A 20,410-nucleotide genomic window follows, 5' to 3' on the forward strand; every position below is an offset into this window, starting at 1 on the left:
CAGGTGGCTGTTACCAAGGACATAACAAGAATACAAAGATTGGGGTTCCTGGCTCAAGTAATTGGATGGTTTGTTGGTAGGCTCATCAGTTGACCAAAAAAATAGTCAAATATGAATATTCAGCAGGAAATATCTGGTGGGCAGTTTAATGCAAGACTCTGATGGATCAGTTAGCAGTCTGTACCAGTAAGAACAATTTGAGAAATAACCAGCAGAAATTAAAAGTAGTGAGTATGGAGCTATGCAGAGCAAAAAGGTGAGTGATTCTGGGATGGAATCCTGGGGACACCACACCCAAGAGGGTCCATGTAGAGACTGGATGTCCGGTGAGGGAAGAGCAGAGCAATACAAATAGAGTGATTATAGTAAGTGTACTGTTTTTATTAATCTCATTTTGCATGTGATTCCTATATACTTGTTCAAGGTCACACAGTTAAGTAAGTGGTTGACCTAGGATTTGAATCGAAGATTTGAATTCAACTTGAATTGTTCCAGAGCCTTGCTCTCTTAACCACTACGATGTACAGCCTCTCAGTATGTAATGAGTTCCCTGAAGAAGTAGGACAGGATGGGTCGAGGATATTGTTAGAGGGCTGGCCTTGAATGAGAGGAAGATGAGCTCATTTTCTTGAAAGAAAGGTAGTAAGGGAGAGTATGTGCTGTGGATAGTTGGCTGGAGGAGAGGAGGGAGATTACTTGTGTCTTGGTGAAGGTAGCAAGGTCATACTGGAGATTAATCGTTAAAATAGATGTTTGGTGTGTGAACAAATGCTGTGAACAGAATGGGATCTGTAATCCTACTGGCAGCTGTCAGGTGATTTTATTATCTGTCTTTGAGGCTCTCTGCTGACATCCAGCCTTGTGGGTGAAATGCTCACTTTGTTCCAGCCCTACTCATCTCTCCTCCTTTCTGAATTTAGTTCAATTTAAGAGTTAATTTCAGGCATTCTTAATTGTGCCTGATGTTGGCACTGGTCTGATTTTATTTATTTACTTATTTTTAAAGTTTATTTATTTATTTATTTTAGTAATCTCTATACCCAACATGGGGCTTAAACTCACGACCCCAAGATCAAGAGCTGTGCACATTCCCTTTTTTTTTTTTTTTTAAAGATTTTATTTATTTATTTGAGAGAGAGAGAGTGAGAGAGACAGCACATGAGAGGGGGGAGGGTCAGAGGGAGAAGCAGACTCCCTGCTGAGCAGGGAGCCTGACGTGGGACTCGATCCAGGTACTCCAGGATCATGACCTGAGCCGAAGGCAGTCGCTTAACCAACTGAGCCACCCAGGCGCCCCAGTGTGCACATTCTTTTGACTGAGCCAGCCAGGTGTCCCTCACTGGTCTGATTTTAAACCAGTTGTAGGCAGGGACTACATCCTTTATTGATTTTTTTTTTTTTTTAAGATTTTATTTATTTGATAGAGTACAAGCAGGGGGAGTGGCAGAGGGAGAAGCAGGCTCCACGCTGAGAAGGGAGCCTGCCTTGGGACTCAATCCTAAGGGCTCAATCCTAGGATTCTGATCCCAGGATTCTGGGATCATGACCTGACCTGAAGGCAGATGCTCAACCGACTGAGCCACCCAGGCACCCCAGGGACTACATCCTTTAAACTACTATTGTTTGTCTCCAAATGCTTAAAATTGGGAACGTAGTAGGTATTGTAAATTCTTACCACTGATAATTATGTCATTTTATTAGCAGTTACAAATTTAAGTGAAAGAAGAAAGTGTGGACTTTTCTGTTTAGAGTGAATTTTCTTTATAAACACAAGGGGGTGCTCTTTAACTATCAATGCCAAGTAAAAAAAAGTTAAATGTCTCTATAAAGTCTCTGAAGGAATGAGTGTAGGGAGTCTGCATTAGGCAAATTCCTGCAAGAACAATAATACAATTAGATGGTAGATATTTTAGTTATCCTTTAAAATGGAAAGGTTTGTTGTTCTTGAGAATTTGTTTCCCCCCCACAATTCAAGTATTAAAAAAATATTATTTCTAGGTATCTCCAGAAGACCCTGGAGCTCAGTTCTTGATCCGTACTGGATCTTTTGGCCGCAACAGGGCCGAAGCCTCTTTGGAGCGGGCCCAGAATCTCAACCCCATGGTGGATGTGAAGGTGGACACTGAGAATATAGAAAAGAAGCCGGAGTCATTTTTCACTCAGTTTGACGCTGTAAGTTTCATAAAGAGTGTAAAGTCTTTAGGCTCAGTACATTGCCTGCGTGGTCTCAAGTCTGACCTTGCCTTAGTGTGTGTGCCTTACTAGCACATTGCCTTGCCATGTGGAATGTGGTGGTAGTAGATCCAGTCTGTTGGATCTGCGGTAGCTGTTTGTGACTTGCTGTCTGCTGCTTTCTTCTTTGGGCATATGTTCCCTTACACCAGGTTTCATCACTGGTGTTCTGTACTCCTTCCAGAATCTTTCCATATAGCTTCGATACATTTTACTGCAAGTGTTTTCTCCGGAAAACAAGTTGGTGGTTAATTTCTGTAGTAGAGGCATTTTTTTTTGTTAGAAATATCAAACTACAGCTTGTGTTTTGTCTTAAAAAAAGAGCACACCTGATCTTGGTCTGTCTGTCTCTTTCACACAGCCACTTTGACCGTGTTGCCATGGATAACTAGACAAATTCACTGTAGTCATAAGCCAAGTGAGGCATATCCAGCCTCATTTGGTTTCACTGCCAGATCTATGCAGAGGTGAAAGGATAAGTTAAATTCTGTTTCAGCATTTGTGACCTTTCAGACATGGTTCCCTGTACCCAGGAAAAGCTAAACAAATGTTGGATAACCATGAAATAGTCACAGATGATCTACTTGTTTTTTAAATGAGAGGCCTATTACATGAGAGGTTAGAATTTCGGCTGGGTAGTTTGTTTTTCCACACTGTTTTATTTCATATGTGCATCTGTTCAGATATGTGCTTGCAATGATGGATCATCTGTGCATTTTGTCTTCTTTTTAATTTAATTCATTCTATTTTGTAACTCCCAAGTATTGGAACATTTTCTGTTTGGACAAACCTCTTCTCTTCATTTCTTTATCCATAGTAACCACATTTGGTTAATTCTAGGTGTCCCTTGCATTTCTAGCACTTAGAGGGTTTGTTAGAACTGAAGCACCGGGCCAGTTGGTTGTATAAAGCACGCGCATGGGGCGAGGATCAGTGTCTCATGGGCTACCTGTGACTGGGCCTCTTAGGTTTTACCCTCAGTTTTGACTCTGCAGGGTTCCATTTGGTCAATGTTGCATGTTCAGCTGTGACTGTCTTGCCTTTTAGATTTGATTTTTTTCCTTGGGTGTTTTCATGTTCAGAAGAAAACATGTGCAATTTTCAGAAGTTGTCTTCGTGACCCTTATCACAAAGGTTTTCCTGAAAAGATGGTGTTTTATACAGTAAAACTTAGCTATTTCCAGTACCTCAACTTTTTGGAACACAACCTAGAGGCCTCAGAGCAACATTGATAATTCCAGTGAGTGAATCACCGGTTCATTGTCTACGTCTGAATGGAAGGTCACTTGGTGTGTAACCTTTTCTTTTGTCCTTAAATTCAGATAAAGTTTCACGTTGAAAACTGTGGAAAACTAATCTCAACAGGACTTGTTTATCTTCTTTATCTTAACATATCAATCAAAACAAGGAGGGAAAAATGCCCTCGTATTTAAATATGACCCTTGGGTCACTTAAAACTGGTTTTGCTTCTCGTGATAGCTTATTCGGATTTTAATAGATTAAATAATTTAGAAATAACTTAGACTAAATTATTACTGTCTTTTCCCTTTTCACAAAAACTTTGAGGTGTGGTTTATATTTGTTCATAGAACAGGGGAAATAAATTCATTGAATGGCTTTTACTTTCTAGTTGCACCCATTTTGTTTTGATTGCAGAAAATGGAAGTCTCGCAATTTACATTTCTAGTGAAACCTGCAACTTTTCTTTTGTCTTCTAACCATAGGATCCAAAGAACCTGTTATTCCAGTTTGAAACTGGCTTTAGACATGCCCAGAGAGACTGTTCATTAAGATTTATTTAGACATCAGGGCAATGATTCACATTTTGCAAAACTCACACCCAGCCAATTCTGTCTTTCTGCAGGTTTGTCTGACTTGCTGCTCCAGGGATGTCATAGTCAAAGTTGACCAGATCTGTCACAAAAATAGCATCAAGTTTTTTACAGGAGATGTTTTTGGCTACCATGGATACACATTTGCCAATCTTGGAGAGCATGAATTCGTAGAGTAAGTTTTGGGAGAGGAGGGGAGAATGTAACATTTTCAGAAAAAACTACAGTTTTATTCACCAGTAGGAAACAACCCATCTAAGGAAAGTATGCTTAGAACATTTGGAAACCAGTTCATTAACAGCCTACTGATTATATAGGTTGTGTGTTCAGAATTGTAGGAGATGTGGCCCTTGTTTTCAAAATAATGGTCTAATCTAAAGCGGAGTTCTTACGGTAGTCAAATATACCACGTGGGTATTTGATCGGCCTGGACTTCAGTTGGTGAAACCATACCTATGTAGGGGAGGCTTGCTTGGATTGTAAACACGTGTTCCTCAGTTTTGGCTTCTGTGTTTTTAGGTTGATAATAAAATGAGTACGAAATAGTTAAGATGGGTAACTCTGAAGGCACAGTCAGCCAAAGTCTGTCTTGGAAAAGCTGCAAAGTCCAGAGACTGCTCTGGTGTAACAAACAGACCTTATCCTCTCAGTTTGAATATCAAGGTTGCAGACGGTGGTGATTCTCACATGATGGGACCTGCAGTTGTTTGAACTTATAGCTTCTAGATGAAAGGTGGCGGATGATACCAGTATTGTTAAAACTATCTGCACTGGGTTTTTGGCTGTTATTTCTGACTACCTCCCTTGCTAATAAGAGGTAAAGAGAGATCCTGTGTGGTAGGTGAAGCTTCCTACCAAGAGTCAAGAATTGCTTTGTTTTGTTCAGCTTCTTAGGCAGAACACTGAAATTTCTCTGGTCTGCAAATATCTTGTCTGTAAAATTGAGATGGGGGAAGGACAGACATGTTCAAGATCTCTCATAACTTTGGCATTTTATGGCTTTCAGAAACTCTGTAGTTTCTTGGGCACACTATAAACGGATGGAGAAGTCATAATAGAGGAAAGCAGGCCAGATTATTTTAATGTGAGGTCCCCATGGCAGAGGGGAGAACTTAAGTTTGGCTCTATTTCATGATTCAAGTGAAATTTAAAAAGCTTGTTGAGAGCTTACTTTGCACTAGGCAGTGTATGCTAAGTAATTCGTTATTTCTCATCTTAAAATAATTCTGTCAGAGATTGTTATTCCTACATAGTGGTAATTGATTTATCAGGTAATCATTGGCCACTTTGGGATTTGAACCCACTCAGATACACCTGACTGCAAAGCTTTTGCTCTTTTTTTTTTTTTTTTTAAGATTTATTTATTTTAGAGAGGGTGCACAATGTGATGGGGAAGGGGCAGAGGGAGAGGGAGAGAACCTCAAGCAGACTCCCTGCTGAGCGTGGAGCCCAATGCAGCTGTTGGATCCCACGACCTTGAGCTGAAACCAAGAGTCAGACGCTTAACCCGATGAGCCACCCAAGCACCCCAGGCTTTTGCTCTTAGCCACCATCCTATCGCGTGAGCTGGTGAAGCTCTTCTTGTTCTAATGGCATGATTCAGAGAGTAGAGCTCAATTCCCTTCCCTTGTCACTCTCTAGGGAGAAAACCAAAGTTGCCAAAGTTAGCCAAGGGGTAGAAGACGGACCTGATACCAAGAGAGCAAAGCTTGATTCATCTGAAACGACTATGGTCAAAAAGGTATGTGTACTGTGAGGGGGTCAAAGATCAGAAACCTTGGAGCCTTGTTGGGGACAGGCAGTCACAACTGCAAGCAGGGGAAGCAAGCATGTAGTCTTGAAGGGAGGGGTTTGGACAAGCCCGGCCAGTGCTTGTCCAACTTAAAGGGGGGGAGGGGTAGCTGCTGCTTAGTGCCAGCCAGCTGTTGCCATGAAGGAATATGGACCCAGTGATGCCAGGTGTCAATTTTTAACAGAATCAGAAATACAGATTTTTTTTATAGGTTCTGTCCCAAACTTTTTTTTTTTTTTTTAAGATTTTATTTTTTTGGAGAGAGCGCACGCACGCACAAGCATGCACAATCAGGGGGAGCGGCAGGCAGAGGGAGAAGCCGGCTCCCTGCTGAGCAGGGATCAATGCAGGGCTCGATTCCGGCACCCTGGGATCATGACCTGAGCTGAAGGCAGACACTTAACTGCCTGAGGCACCCCAGGCGTCCCAGGACCAAACTTTTTAATACTGGCTACCTATTCACTTTGGTTTGAATGCTGTTCCTTTCACCCCATGGAGGATAGAGAGGACGTGCCTGCAGGACTTACTTGGTGTGGGGGCCAAGTGGAGCCTCTAGTATCTGGAGCAGCATCAGAACGACTGTTTTGGAGCAAAGGCCGTCCCTCTTGCATAAAAGAAAGTTTTTTGGATAGACAGACAATTTAGGGAAGTCCTACCTAAGTGGGCAGGAAGACAGTTTAAGCTTGAATTGTTTATGCTTTGCTTCTTTAAAATGAAGTATTCGGGGACAGCTTTCCACCAGATAACCTTTTAAGAAGAAAGGCCTCAATGTTGACAAGTGTTATCATCCGGTGTGTATTTTTTAACATAGTTTTTAGGGGCTCAGGCTCTACTGGAGTTGGCGCAATGATTTAAATTCATTTTACAGAGAGAGCAGGGACTCGGAAGGGGATGATCTCCACAGCCAGTGTTGGAATCTGAGAAGGGAGTCATGCAAGGGGGGAGACAAGATGAAGGGGCCAGAATTGGTTTTGTCCAACTGAGGAAAGGCATGACCGAGTCCATATTTACTCTTTGCTTTGTAGATTTAAATATTGAGAAAGAAAAACAGCTGGGCAGAGCTTCGAGTTAAAATTGCTGTAAAGGGGGGATTCTAAGAGTGCAGAAACCACAAGAGAGACTGCAGAAACCACAGAAGTGGAACTCGTTGAGTTTCCAGCAAGGCTGCGCAGGAGATTTTTGTTTTCTTGCTCTTTATGTTTGTATTGGAAGAGTTTGATTGCTGTGAGTGTGATACAGAGGAATTATTAAGCCCTAATTTTAGTGTCTATTCACAGGACCATAATTACCCAGAGTGAACATTGGTGTTTTGGCCAAAACTTGGGTCCTTTTCTTTCTCCCTTCTTTTCTTTCTTTTTGAGGCCCAGTCAAGCTTTATCTGAATAGCTCCGTGAGTTTGGTGGGGGGAGATAAATTGTTAACTAAGGAGGAGTACAAAAGCATCTTTGTGGGTGCTGTCAATTTATAAATCACACCCTTTTACAAGTGTGACACTTGGCCTTGGTGTGAAGGGTTTTATGGCTTAAGGGCCTTCTCTGATTGAGGCGGGGTCGCTCACATTCAAATGGGGAGAGCGCCTCGCTTTGTTAGCCCTTCACAGCTGGAAGTTTCTCCCAGAGTCAATACTGATGGTGCCCACTGGGGCGGATCTGGAAACCGCTCTGGGGAGCCACTTTATCTAGCTATGAGGAGAATGTGGGCAGCCCGGGCAGGCACCCGGTGGCCTTCGCGTACCATTCCTTGGGCTCTTCAGTCACAGAGCTCTTTGTGCGGCCTCTTCCTCCAGGGGCCGAATTTGAAGGTATCAAAATATTCCCCAGCTGACATTGTTAGTCAGCTGTTTCACTTGGACAATTCAGGCGTGGATTCCAACCCCGAGCCCTTAAAGTTGCGAGGCATTCAGTGCATTCCTGATGACAATCCCTGGGATTCCAAACCTTGTCTTTGTGCGGCCTCACTAAGAACACTGCGGAAGGACGGGCTTGAACTGGGTTTGGGCTCTGGCTTTGCCACCTTATGATAACAGGCCTTGTCCATTTTGGCAGAGACTGCTCCTTGGATTTTGAAGTTTTCTTCCAACTCAAAAATTCCTTCATTGAGATTATGCCCCTTTGCCTAAATTGTACAGAATAGGTAGTTGGGTTATGCTCAAAGTGCAGGATGGGGGTGGGGAGGCAACCACTTCCTATTTCCTGTGAAAGGTTTCTGGTTAGGGTTCCCTCCCCGCCCCCCGCCCCCCCCCCGCCTTTTCCTTAGGTTCAACCAAATGTTGTATAGCCACTTTTGCTTCAAGGTACACATTGTGCTCCTAAATTAGAAATGTTAAAAAACAAAGAGGAAAAATAGAGCTTGTGGTTTTCACACCGCTTAGGAGGATACTGGGCCTTTCTAGCACATGTGTCGTCATGATAAATACAAGAGTGGGAAAATGCTTAGCCCAGAGGTAGGTGCTCAGTCGTTGGCTTCCTGTCGTGCCCAGGAAAAGTTATGAGACAGATTTCATCAGGATCAGGTTTTGGGCACAAGCCTAATAGAGATATCAGTGCAAAGTAGGTAAAGGAGAGGGCAGTAGTTTAGTGATAAGGAAGTGTCCAGAAAGGTTTCCCAGAGGAAGAGTTGTTAAGAGTTGGTGCATGAAGGAGAGTTTGCGAAGCACGGAAGCCAGGACCGGCATTTAGCCGCAGGAAATGGGATCAACTGAAAGCACAGACGTAGGAACAGAGTGACTCTGGTTTCCCTCACCCTGAAACAGCCAGGTCTTTCTGTATCTGTGAGTTGCAAAATGCCTACTGTGTGCAAGGCATTCTGTTGGGTGCAGGGAAGCGCATCCAGTCCTATTGTCTCTATTTACGGCTGCCGCCGAAGCTAAGAGAAGTTCCTTGACTTGCCTGAGATCCTGCAGCTGTGTTAAGAGGGAGTGGAGGGGGAGGACATAGACGGTGGCTGAGGGCACAGGCTTGCCCTGCCTCCTAAAGGGTGAATCCCCCTTGGAGTTTCTAGGATAATTTGAAGTTTTATGGGGTTGATGGGATAAAATACATGAAACTTGGGACCTTTCTGGAAAAGCCTTCAGGATAAAAGGCCACCCTCATGCTCGCATGCTGCTGCTCATGTTTCTTTATTGTTAAGGGCTGCCAGACACAGTAGATGCCTGGTGGTGGTTACTCTGCATCACAGCTCTTTAAAAGTTAAACATAACAAAGGATTTGTTCGTGACATGCTAAGAAATACAGATTTAATTTTACCTCTGTTTCTGAAATAGTAAGGGACTAATTTGGGCACTGTTAATACTCTTGCATGAATCAGTTGTGAAATTCCACAATTGAGTAGTGATTCATTATTTTGATCCCCCTTTCTGAGCAGTTTACGGGCGACTCATCTCCTCTCACCCCCATTCTGAAGGGAACATTCTAGGGACTGACTGGTTTCATTCTTCACCTTGGTTTGTGATGCTGAGGGAACTTCTCAGGGTTTCTCTCCCGTTAGGGTCCAGGCTCCGATAAGGGCTGGGCGCTTCTGTTCGCTGCTGTGTTCCTGGCGCAGTCCCTGGTACAGTCTTACCCAGGAAATGTTTGTTCAATGTGTTGTGGCTGCTCCTGCCACATAATAGGACAGCTTTGGAGATCGTTGTCATTTGAAAAAAGAATTACTGAGTTGACTTTCTTTGTGATCAACCAAATGGATTAATTAACCTCATAACACATTAGTTGTCATGGTTTACGTTATTTGAGCTGGGCTGAGAGAACAGAATTCCAAAGAGGACAAGGGACTTGGCCAGGAATATTTAGAAGTAAGTCATTGGGTTGCCTGGACCAGGACATTTAGGCCAGAGGTGTTTAAAACCCTGCTAATTGTCAGGATCACTTGGTTTGGGGGTGGGGGGCAGGAGATGCATGGTGCATATTGCAGAGTTGGGTAGAGTGCTGATAGCAGGTTTTCCAGGTAGAACAGGAGGGGGGGGGAGGTTTTGGTACTCTAGGAAAGAGGGAAGGGGGTCTCTCCCAGCATCACGGCACACTCCAGTGTATTTTTTATTGTGATATCTGATATCCCCAAATAATGTGACATCAATACAGATTATAGAACATAACAACAAAATACTACCCAACTTAAAAACCCAAATATTTCCAGTCCTGTTGTACCAATCTATGTGTTCCTTCTCTGTCTTCTCCCCAGGGAGGTACGTTTGTGTGGATTTTAAAAAGTATGGGGGTGGGGGGCTGGTGCCTGGGTGGCTCAGTCAGTTGAACCTCCAACTCTTTGATTTTGGCTCAGGTCATGATCTCAGGGTCCAGGGTCATGGGATTCTGTGCTCAGCGCAGAGTCTGCTTCTCTCCCTCTCTCTCTGCTCCTCTGCGTGTTCATACGCTTTCTCTCACTCTCTCAAAATAAATAACAAGTACCTGGAAGGGGCAGTTATAGCCCTGCTTGACATGGCGTTTTACCACATGTTTGTAAATCTAAACAATGGAATGTGATGTAGGTATAAATTAAGAATGATCTAGCTAACTACCATGGACCCACCACCTAATTTAAAGCATAAAACTTTGCCAGCATGGTCAAGGTCCCCCAGCTATCCCTCCCCAGTATAAGTAACCACTACCCTCAATTGTGGTTCTCATTCCCACCCATTTCTTCTTACTACATATGTATTTCCAAGCAATATAGGATTGTTTGGTATGCTTTTTAACTTCTTAAAAATCAGGTTTAATATTGTATGCATGCTGCCACTTGCTTTTTTTTTTTTTTTTTTTAAGATTTTATTTTATTTATTTGACAGAGAGAGAGACAGCTAGAGAGGGAACACAAGCAGGGGGAGTGGGAGAGGGAGAAGCAGGCTTCCCGCCGAGCAGGGAGCCCGATGCGGGGCTTGATCCCAGAACCCTGGGATCATGACCTGAGCCAAAGGCAGACGCTTAACGGCTGAGCCACCCAGGCATCCCTGCCACCTGCTTTTTAAGAGCAGCATTATGTTTGTGAGGCCATGTATGTTTGTATGCAGTGCTAGGGCTTTGCTGTCCATTGTGGTTAACCATTAGCCACATATGGCTGTTTAAATTAAAATTAACTAAAATAAAATAAAAAATTTTCTTCAGTCTCCTAGCCACACTTCAGATGCTCACCAAGCACGTCTGGCTATTGGCATCTGTATTGTGAAGCACAGATACAGAATAGTTGCCATGATCACTGTGAGTTCTCTAGGACAGCCCAGCAGGACATTTTGTCTTTTTTTTTTTTTTTTTTTTTTTGCTGTAGCGTATTTGTTATGTGAATGCATTACTGTTTATTTATCCAGTCTCCTATTGGTGGGCATGTGGGTGTATAAAGTTTTTCTGTTACAAATGGTGTCACAGAGAGAGAGAGAGAGAGAGAGAGTGTGTGTGTGTGTGTGTGTGTGTGTATGTAGATAATCTCTCTGGGTAAATGTGTGATTTCTCTGGGGTGTATACTTAGGAGGGAAAATAGGGTATGTGCAGTTTCAACTTCACCAGACCTGCTAAATTACTCTTGAGTAGTTTTATCAGTTCACATTCCACAATCATCAGTATGTAATGGTAACATTTGGTGACTTCAGGCTCTTTTACCACTCTGCTGAGTGTGACAGCTTTGTCTTGGATTGCGGTTGTCATTTATTAGAATGCTTTTGAAAACTATAGACTCTTGTGAGTAGGTGTGGGAAATCCAACCTAGAAATCTGTAGTTTTCAACTTGTTTCAATTCTGATTTACATGTAGCTTTACAGCCAGAGCTGTATCCCTTGTTATAGATGTTCAGCCTGTTTTTTAAAAGTAAAATATGTTGGGATGCCTGGGTGGCTCAGTTGGTTGGGCGTCTGCCTTCGGCTCAGGTCATGATCCCGGAGTCCTGGGATCGAGTCCTGCGTCAGGCTCCCTGCTCAGCAGGGAGTCTGCTTCTCCCTCTGCCCCCCCACCCTCATGCTTGCACTGTCTCTTTCTCTGAAATAAAGAAATAAAATCTTTAAAAAAAAAAAAGTAAAATGTGTTTACAGTCCCAAATGTGGGAAATTCAGAACAAGTTGAGAAAACGTGAACCCTGCTCCCCAATAATGACTGTGACATTCCTTTCAGTATTCTTTCTACTCATCTGCATATGTGATAACATTGGAGCTTTAATAAACATACATTAACATGAGACATAACAATCTAATATATATGACGTATAAACGTACTGTCTTTTGCTTTCTTTGCTCAATGTATTTTCCATAAGCATAGGAGTGGATAGTCCATTTTGGAGAGTGTGGTTGTAAGGGGCTGTATTCTCTTTTCGCTTTGCCTCGGTGCGTTGAGCCAGGCTCCTGTTGCGTTGATGGCTTTGCACTTGCCCACTGTTCAGAGTGGCTCAGCACAGCCCTACAGTTTGATGGCTGTCAGACTGTGTGGGAGAATTCATCTTTTATATTTACTATTGGGCTTTTGGCAAATGAAAAACAGGTTGGATCCTATCAGCTCACGGATACTTACTGACATTCTCTTCTACGCAGTGCTGTGTCTTTCACTGTGATCCCTGCCTCCGGAAACTGATACCTGTCTGGGGAGAGGTGTAAGAGGGCTTGTTACTAGTCTTAACTAGACTATCAGTTTGAAATCCTTAAGGGTCAGAATTGCTAGGAACGGAAATGGATAGTGGAGGGAAGTAATTCAGGCATTGTACCCAGAGGGATCCATGAGCTGCGGGCAGGGAGAAGCGGGGGGGCTGAGTGAGGTGCGAAAGTTACCTGTTTTAGGGTGTTCATTCTGGTGGTTGTGGCTCCCTGGCACATATTGCTGGGGGCTTTATCTGAAGACCCTTCATTTACTGCGGATGCTGTTAGGCATATTTTTCTCATCGTAAATCCAGTGTCAGCGAGGTGGGCAAGATGGGTACCACCATTTGCATTTGTTGTACTATAGATTAGGTGTCATAGTTTTGTTTTTTTATTCTTTTTTTTTTTTTTTTTTAAAGTACACCCCACATGGGGCTGAAACTCATGACCCCTAGATCAAGATCACATGCTCCACCAACTGAGCCAGCCAGGCACCCAGACAATAATAGACTTTAGGTAGGGGCGCCTGGGTGGCTCAGTTGGTTAAGCGACTGCCTTCGGCTCAGGTCATGATCCCGGAGTCCTGGGATCGAGTCCCACGTCGGGCTCCCAGCTCAGCGGGGAGCCTGCTTCTCCCTCTGACCTTCTCCCCTCTCATGCTCTTTCTCTCTCTCTCTCTCTCTCAAATAAATAAATAAATAAATAAATAAATAGTAAATAAATAAAAATAAAATAGTTAAAAAAAAATAGACCTTAAGTAGTTTGAACCAGAAAAATGGGACATTAATTGGATTCAGGCTGCAGTAGCACAAGAAGCATGGACTAACTACTGTGACACAAGAAGGGTAAAGACCAGGCCAGCTGGGGAGACTTGGAGACAGCAGGAATTTAGGTTTTCTCTAAAGAGCCCTTCCAGCCATTAATGTGTCTCTGTTATTAACTTTCAGATTCTCAATTCCCAGGAGAAAGAATCTGGTTGGTGTGGCCTGGGCCATGTGCCCACCTCTGGCTCTGTCACCTGTGGCTGGAGGGCTGGTACATATTTCAGATAAGGTTACTGGGATCCTCCTCCCCAAATATCAGAAAACTTCCCTAAAAGTTGCCTGCTACAGACAGGCCTAAGAGAGGTACATTCATTTGTGTGAGTTCACAAGTTACTGGCAAAATTTCGAGTAGTTCTGCCCTGAGACTTGGGGAGGGAAGAGGGCCTGTATCCTTGGTCCTAGTGCCCTACAAGGTCCCACTCTGGTCTTCTTCTAGCCCTTCCTCTAGTAGAGTGAGGATTCCATGGGATTAAGGTGATATGTCCACCTGGGCCCATCTCGCCCACTCCCCCAGTTCTGGACCACATTGTGGATACTTGGGACCTCTGGAATCTCCTGCCCAGACAACCCTAGGCTTACTTCCCAGGCTTTTGTGGGCTTCTTCCCTGATCTTCTTCTGGAGTGCAAACCTTACAAAAAGGTCCACATGCCTAGGCCTGAAGAGTAGTTGTTTTAGTGGGGAAGGATGGCCTGGGTGGCCACACTCACGTGCAAAGCCTCTTGCACTGTGAGACAGAGCCAGAGGTGGGAAGAAAGAGGGGGAAAGAGGACCACCTTTCCTAGTGCACCTCATTCTGGCACAGAACTCCCAAGGAGTGTGAGAATTCCAAATTTGAACCCAGTCTTCCAGGTAGTAAGGAAGAAAGTTTATTTGTTAAGGCAGGAGAATATAATACACTTTATTTTTTAATTTTTTTAAAAGATTTTATTTCTTTATTTGACAGAGAGCGAGAGGGGGGAACACAAGCAGGGGGAGTGAGAGAGGGAGAAGCAGGCTTCCCGCTGAGCAGGGAGCCCGATGCGGGGCTCGATCCCGGGACCCTGGGATCATGACCTGAGCCGAAGGCAGATGCTTAACGACTGAGCCACCCAGGCGCCCCTACACTTTATTTTTTAATAGCCTGTTCGTATGATTTATACCTAAATATGTAGAAGTGTTATATGGGTTTCCACCTGTATTTTCACCCCAGGCCCTGAAAGTTTAGAGGTAGACCTGTGTGGGACTGAGACTCTGAAACACAACTTTTTTTCCTCATTTGTCATAGCGTTGTGACCTAACAAATCAGTGGATTCTTTTTTTTTTTTTTTTAAGATTTTATTTATTTATTTGAGAGAGAGAGCACATGAGAGGGGGGAGGGTCAGAGGGAGAAGCAGACTCCCTGCCGAGCAGGGAGCCCAATGCGGGACTCGATCCCGGGACTCCAGGATCATGACCTGAGCCGAAGGCAGTCACTTAACCAACTGAGCCACCCAGGTGCCCCAAATCAGTGGATTCTTAGCCAGGCAAACTACAAAAATTCTGAATTAAAATCTTGGTAGTGTAGGGCGCCTGGGTGGCTCAGATGGTTAATTAAGCGTCTGCCTTTGGCTCAGGTCATGATCCCAGGGTCCTGGGATCAGTTCCCACATCAGGCTCCCTGCTCAGCGGGGAGCCTGCTTCTCCCTCTGCCCCTCTCTCTGTCTCTGTCTCTTATGAATGAATAAATAAAATCTTAAAAAAATAAAATAAAATCTGGGTAGTTAATAAGACCTCATGAGAGTTTGTTTTGTCGTCGTGATGGCATTCCCCGACCATACTGATGACGGCTGTATCTGTGTTGTAAGACTTCTTAAGAGGGGTCTGGCAGTCTGTGTCAGGCAATAAGTGTCACCCAGCTGGCTATTTCACTTGACTTTTGAGGTCAAACAGACTCATTGACCAAAAGGTTTGAGGGCAGTACAAACATTTATATTAACTTTTACAGTGGATTTAAATCCCAAAGGAGTGATTATGGGGAAATAGAAAACCACCTTAAAAACCGTATGACTTTTTCATCTTCACTAGTCATTTGAGCTTTCATCTGTCAGTTCCATTTTGGTCCTTAGCAAGCAGTGTCAACTGCCTGGGAACTGATAGATCTTGGTACTGTTGTCTCTTTTCTTTTTTAAATATCTGGGGTTGGAGGAGTGGGGTGGGTATGTGGTGTGTATGTGTGGTGAGAGAAGGAAGGAGAAAAAGAGACCCCATACCTCGGGAAATTTGAAATTATTTATACATACTCACATATCATCTTTTTTTTTTTTTTAAGATTTTATTTATTTTTTTGAGAGAGAGACACAGAGAGCTCGAGCATGAGTGAGGGGAGGAGCAGAGGAAAACGGAGAAGCAGGCTCTCTGCTGAGCAGGGAGCCCGATGTGAGGACTGATCCCGGGACTCCAGGATCATGACCTGAGCCAAAGGCAGACACTTAACTGAGTGAGCCACCCAGGTGCCCCCATCTTCTTGTTGTTGTTGTTTTTTAAGATTTTATTTATTTACTTGAGAGAGAGAGTGCGAGAGCACACAAGTGGGGGAAGGGGTGGAGGGAGAGGGAGAGAGAAAATGCCAAGACTCCCTGCTGAGCAGGGATCCGGACATGGGGCTCGATCCCAGGACATTGGGATTGTCATGACTTGAGTGGAAGGCAGATGCTTAACTGACTGAGCCACTCAGGCGTCCCCATGTAACCATCTTAAACTTCGTAAAAGTAGCTAGTACAGGGGTGCCTGGGTGGCTCAGTTGGTTAAGCGACTGCCTTCGGCTCAGGTCATGATCCTAGAGTCCCTGGATCGAGTCCTGCATCGGGCTCCCTGCTCAGCAGGGAGTCTGCTTCTCCCTCTGACCCTCCCCCTCTCATGTGCTCTCTCTCTCTTTCTCTCAAATAAGTAAAATCTTTAAAAAAAAAAAACAAAAAAAACTAGGCTAGTACTGAGAACCGTTTTTTTTCTGAACCATTTGAGAATAAGGTGTCAAAATGATGCTCCATCCATCACTCCCAAATATTTGTCTGTATTTTCTCAAAGAAGGCATTTTCCGTAATCACAAGTTAACTTCAAAATCAAAATTTAAATGGAGACATCACTACCATCTAATCCTCAGACCCCATTCAGATTTTATCAGTTGTTCCGATCCTGTCCTTAATGACAGAAGGATTCAGTTCAGGATTATGCATGCATCTAGATTTTCATGATGCTTTTGAAGATTACAAGCCAGTTATTTTGTAAATTGTTCCTTAGTCTGGGTTCGTCTGCTGTTCCCTCATGATTAGATTGCAGCTTCACACCTTTGGGAAACCTACCACAGCAGGGTTGCTCCTCACCCCATCCTGTGGTCTGGTCCTGGTTTCCATATGCTACTTTACTGGCAATGTTAATTTTGATTGTTTGAGTAGAATTATGTCCGCCAGATTTTTCCTTTGAAAACAATTCCTCTTTTCCCTATAATTATTCTCCAGTAATTTTTGGAGAGGTTGTTTGAAAATATGTAAATACCTCATTATTCATCAAACTTTATCAATGAGTTGATTTTAGATCTATGACTGAAGGATTCTAGTTTATTTAAAGTGTTATAATCTATTACTATTTTTTTTTTCCCCACAAAGTGTTCCAGTTTGACCAGTGGGAGCTCCTTTATGTTGGCTCCTGTTTCCTCTTGACACGTCCCCATCATTCTTGGCACACTTCTTGTTTCAGGCACAGTAAGATGTTTTGGGCTCCTGTCATACTCTCCCCGCCCTAGCTTCGAAATCAGCCATTTCTCTAGAGAGAAATGTTTCTCTCATTGGGGGTTAGAAACCAAGATCTGGGGGTAAGGTGTGCTCACTGCTCCCAGGGCATCATTGCTTTGATGCTTTGTCTGTGGATGCAGCTCTTCAGTATTTGTATGTGCATACACACATGCTTGCGTCTGCATTTACTTCCTTGTCTGCCTGTATGTGTTGAAAATGAGTTCACACTAATAACCCACCACAGGCTTTATTCTATTTTTTTTCCCTTTCCATAATTCTAATTCTTTTCTCTGACAGTGAGAAACCTAGGTTCTCTGTGTGTTCACTTGTTGCAGAAGTTCTTGGTTGGTGGGGCGCCTGGGTGGTTCAGTAGTTAGGCGTCTGCCTTCGGCTCAGGTCATGATCCTGGGGTCCTGGGATCGAGCCCCGCATCAGGCTCCTGGGATCGAGTCCCGCATCGGGCTCCCTGCTCCGCGGGAGGCCTGCTTCTCCCTCTCCCACTCGCCGTGCTTGTATTCCCCCTCTCGCTGTGTCTCTCTCTGTCAAATAGATAAATAGGAAAAAAAATCTTCAAAAAAAAAAGTCACCCCTGGTTGGAGTCAGTCTCCCAATCCCCCCCGGGTTCTTCCCCTTCTTACCCAGCTCTGCTCTGTCCCCTGCAGCAGGCCACCCAGCACCGCCCGCCCCGACTCTTCCCTGCCTTTCCTCAGTCCCAGTGGGATGGCTTCTGGACTGAACGATTCAGGAAAGGAAAAGGAAAATCACTTTCTTACTCATATTTAATTGTTTACATTTTAAAATATAGATATGTGCTGGCATTTTTCAAGATAATTTTCATTTAGCTTTAATACGTTTCGGCAATGCTTCTTGCTACTATAGGCCTTTTGCTAATGCCATCTCCAGCCCCACAGCCTGGAGCTTTTGTTTCATAGCCCTTGCTTATGTTTCTTCCTGTTATTTACTGCTGTTGTTATCCTCAAACCATTCTTCTAATGAGACACGTTTAATTTTTTTGTTGGCTGTGACAATGTTTTATTGAATATCTTTAGACACACACTCTTGTTCACTTATGCAAGAATTTCTGCGGTGTGAACACAGCCAGAGTTAAAGCCAGAGTGGAACTGGGTCTTTAGCTTTGCTAGGACTCCTTCTAGTGCAGGGAAGACATGTCATTCATCGCTGTGTCCCCAGCACCCAGAGGAGCACACAGTAAGTGCTCAATTAAAATTTATTGGACTTGAGTGGTCCTCAGCTGCTTTTAATGAACAGTAAACCTTAAATAATGACATTTCTCCTAGATGGTGAGGGGCTACTACCCTAAGCAATTTTGCCTTTTTCTCAACAGAAGGTGGTCTTTTGCTCCGTTAAGGAAGCGCTGGAAGTGGACTGGAGCAGTGATAAAGCAAAGGCAGCTCTGAAGCGTACAACTTCGGATTACTTTCTCCTTCAAGGTGAGGACTCAGAGCAGAGCTTCCCAGTGAGCACTTTGTGCTTTGATTTCTGCACCTGTGGCTGCAGAGTCCAGGGGGTTTCTTGATGTTTGCCCCTAGTCGAGTTCCCCACGGGCTGGTTCTCCGTGGCCACTCGAGAACATCCAGATGGATGGAGATGTGGCCCCTCGTTGAGTTCTGCATAACCCTCAACCATTCTCAGGGAGACTGAGGTAGAGATGTCGCTTTTATTTGTCAAATTTGCAAAGCACTTTTGGTTGCATTTGGATAGTCTTCAGCCTTCCTTTCTCCAGGGCTGGGTCTGTGCAGACTCCAGGAACAGCCCCTGCCTCGAGTCAGGAGAGATGGTGGCTGTGTGTGACAGCTTACACACAATTCCTCCCTCCCCAGGCACTATGTATATTGGTTCAAAGGGAAATACATACAACTTCCTTCATAAACTGAAAATCAGATGAGGCTAATTAGCTAGGAATGAAGCTTTCCTCCTGTTAATTAGTGGTGGTAGCCAAGTTGGGGTTGGGGAGAGTTGGGAAACACTAGTTTAGAGCACTTAATATCCATTTGTATAGAAATCATCCAGTGTGAGGAGGTAAGGAAGTCATCCAGTGGGTTAGGTAGGGATGAGTCTTAGGCACGTGAGTCGGCTAGGACTCAGAAAATACCTCCTTCTCTGGACTAGGAGAGGACAGCAAGGCAGTGCCGTCTCTAGTCCAGCCTGAGCACGGGGCCTGGGCCATTGGGAGAAGCTAATCACTCTGCCTGGCACATCGAGAGCCCTCAGTAAACAGTAGCCATTAATTTGTAAAGGTTTGGGGGTATAACCTGAGTGGTTCTTACTGCTGCTTATACAGGGAGTCAGCTGGTATTTGAGCTTACCAAAATCTGGTGATTCTCAACCGGGGGCGGTTTTGGTCGCTGGGGGCATTAGCAGTGTCAAGACATCTTTGGTTGTTCAGGCTGGGGGCACGTAGGGTGGGGAGAGGCCAGGCATGTTGCTAAATATCCATGGCACAGGACAGCCCCTCGTGACCAGGAGGTATCTGGCCCACAAGGTCACAATGTCAGTAGTGCCAAGGGCAAGGCCTCTAATCTAACCCTTTGCAGTTTCTGGAGTATTTTCTCCTCCCAGCTCATCAACACAGCACCCTTGTGCGGTAGACAGAGTGGGACGTCTCCCCAGTTTGGTTTCTTGAGGTGGGGAAACAGAGACCCAGAGAGGCTCAGTGTTTTACCTGAGAGAACACAGACTGCAGCTAGGGCCCTGAACCACTCAGGCCTTTGAAGCCTAAGGCCGTGTGGGAAACAGCAGCCTACCTTCATCCGAAGTGCTGTGTAGGCGTTGGCTTATGGAATCCTCGCTACACTCATGTGGAGTAGCTGCTATTCCCCCATTTATAGTTGTTTTAAAAGACACAGCCTGGAGCGCCTGGGTGGCCCAGTCGGTTGAGCGGCTGCCTTCGGCTCAGGTCATGATCTCAGGGTCCTGGGATGGAGCCCCGCATCGGGCTCCCTGCTTGGTGGGGAGTCTGCTTCTCCCTCTCCCTGTACCCCTCACCCTGCTTGTTCTCTCTCTCTCTCTCCCTCTGTCAAATAAGTAAATAAAATCTTTTTTAAAAAAAGACAGACTGATTAAGACCCGGGCTCCTGTGGCCATCCCTGCCCTCAGGAGCCCATCACCAAAGTGGGAGGCCACAGTGTGGGGGAAAGTGTATATTTAAATCCAGGTGCTGCTGGCCAGCACTGTTAGAAGTTACAAGGGGCTGGGGAAGTAGACAGGTCCTGAGGAAGAAGCGGTAGCCTCATTACTGTGACCCATATGGCATGCTTGGTGCATGGTTGTTCAGAACAGGAGCTTTGGAATGAAAACAGATCTGGGTTTTCAGTCCTGGTTCTGTCATTTTTCTAGGTGGGTGATGTTGAGCCAGAGTTAAATTCCCTGAGGCTTACTCAAATTCCCCTCTGACCATGGGGGTGTTATTAGCACTCG

The 20,410-nt window shown here is 44.5% G+C and overlaps 1 protein-coding gene across 3 annotated transcripts in view; it reads left to right on the forward strand.

The window, feature by feature from the left end:
- The window catches only part of SAE1 (SUMO1 activating enzyme subunit 1), a 79,954-nt gene that overhangs the window by 20,294 nt on the left and 39,250 nt on the right, over window positions 1–20,410 (forward strand). For all 3 annotated transcript variants that reach the window (XM_045891817.3, XM_064580851.1, XM_045891816.2), the window contains exons 3-6: window positions 1,999–2,172; window positions 4,097–4,239; window positions 5,706–5,805; window positions 18,318–18,423. In XM_045891817.3, the coding sequence (XP_045747773.1) occupies window positions 1,999–2,172; window positions 4,097–4,239; window positions 5,706–5,805; window positions 18,318–18,423 (523 nt within the window). The remainder of the gene's footprint in view (window positions 1–1,998; window positions 2,173–4,096; window positions 4,240–5,705; window positions 5,806–18,317; window positions 18,424–20,410) is intronic.

Source organism: Mirounga angustirostris, unplaced genomic scaffold (assembly GCF_029215605.1).
Source record: "Mirounga angustirostris isolate CCGP_5_RB_7025 unplaced genomic scaffold, mMirAng1.0.hap1 SCAF_16, whole genome shotgun sequence".
In the NCBI taxonomy this organism is placed as follows: Eukaryota; Metazoa; Chordata; class Mammalia; order Carnivora; family Phocidae; genus Mirounga; species Mirounga angustirostris.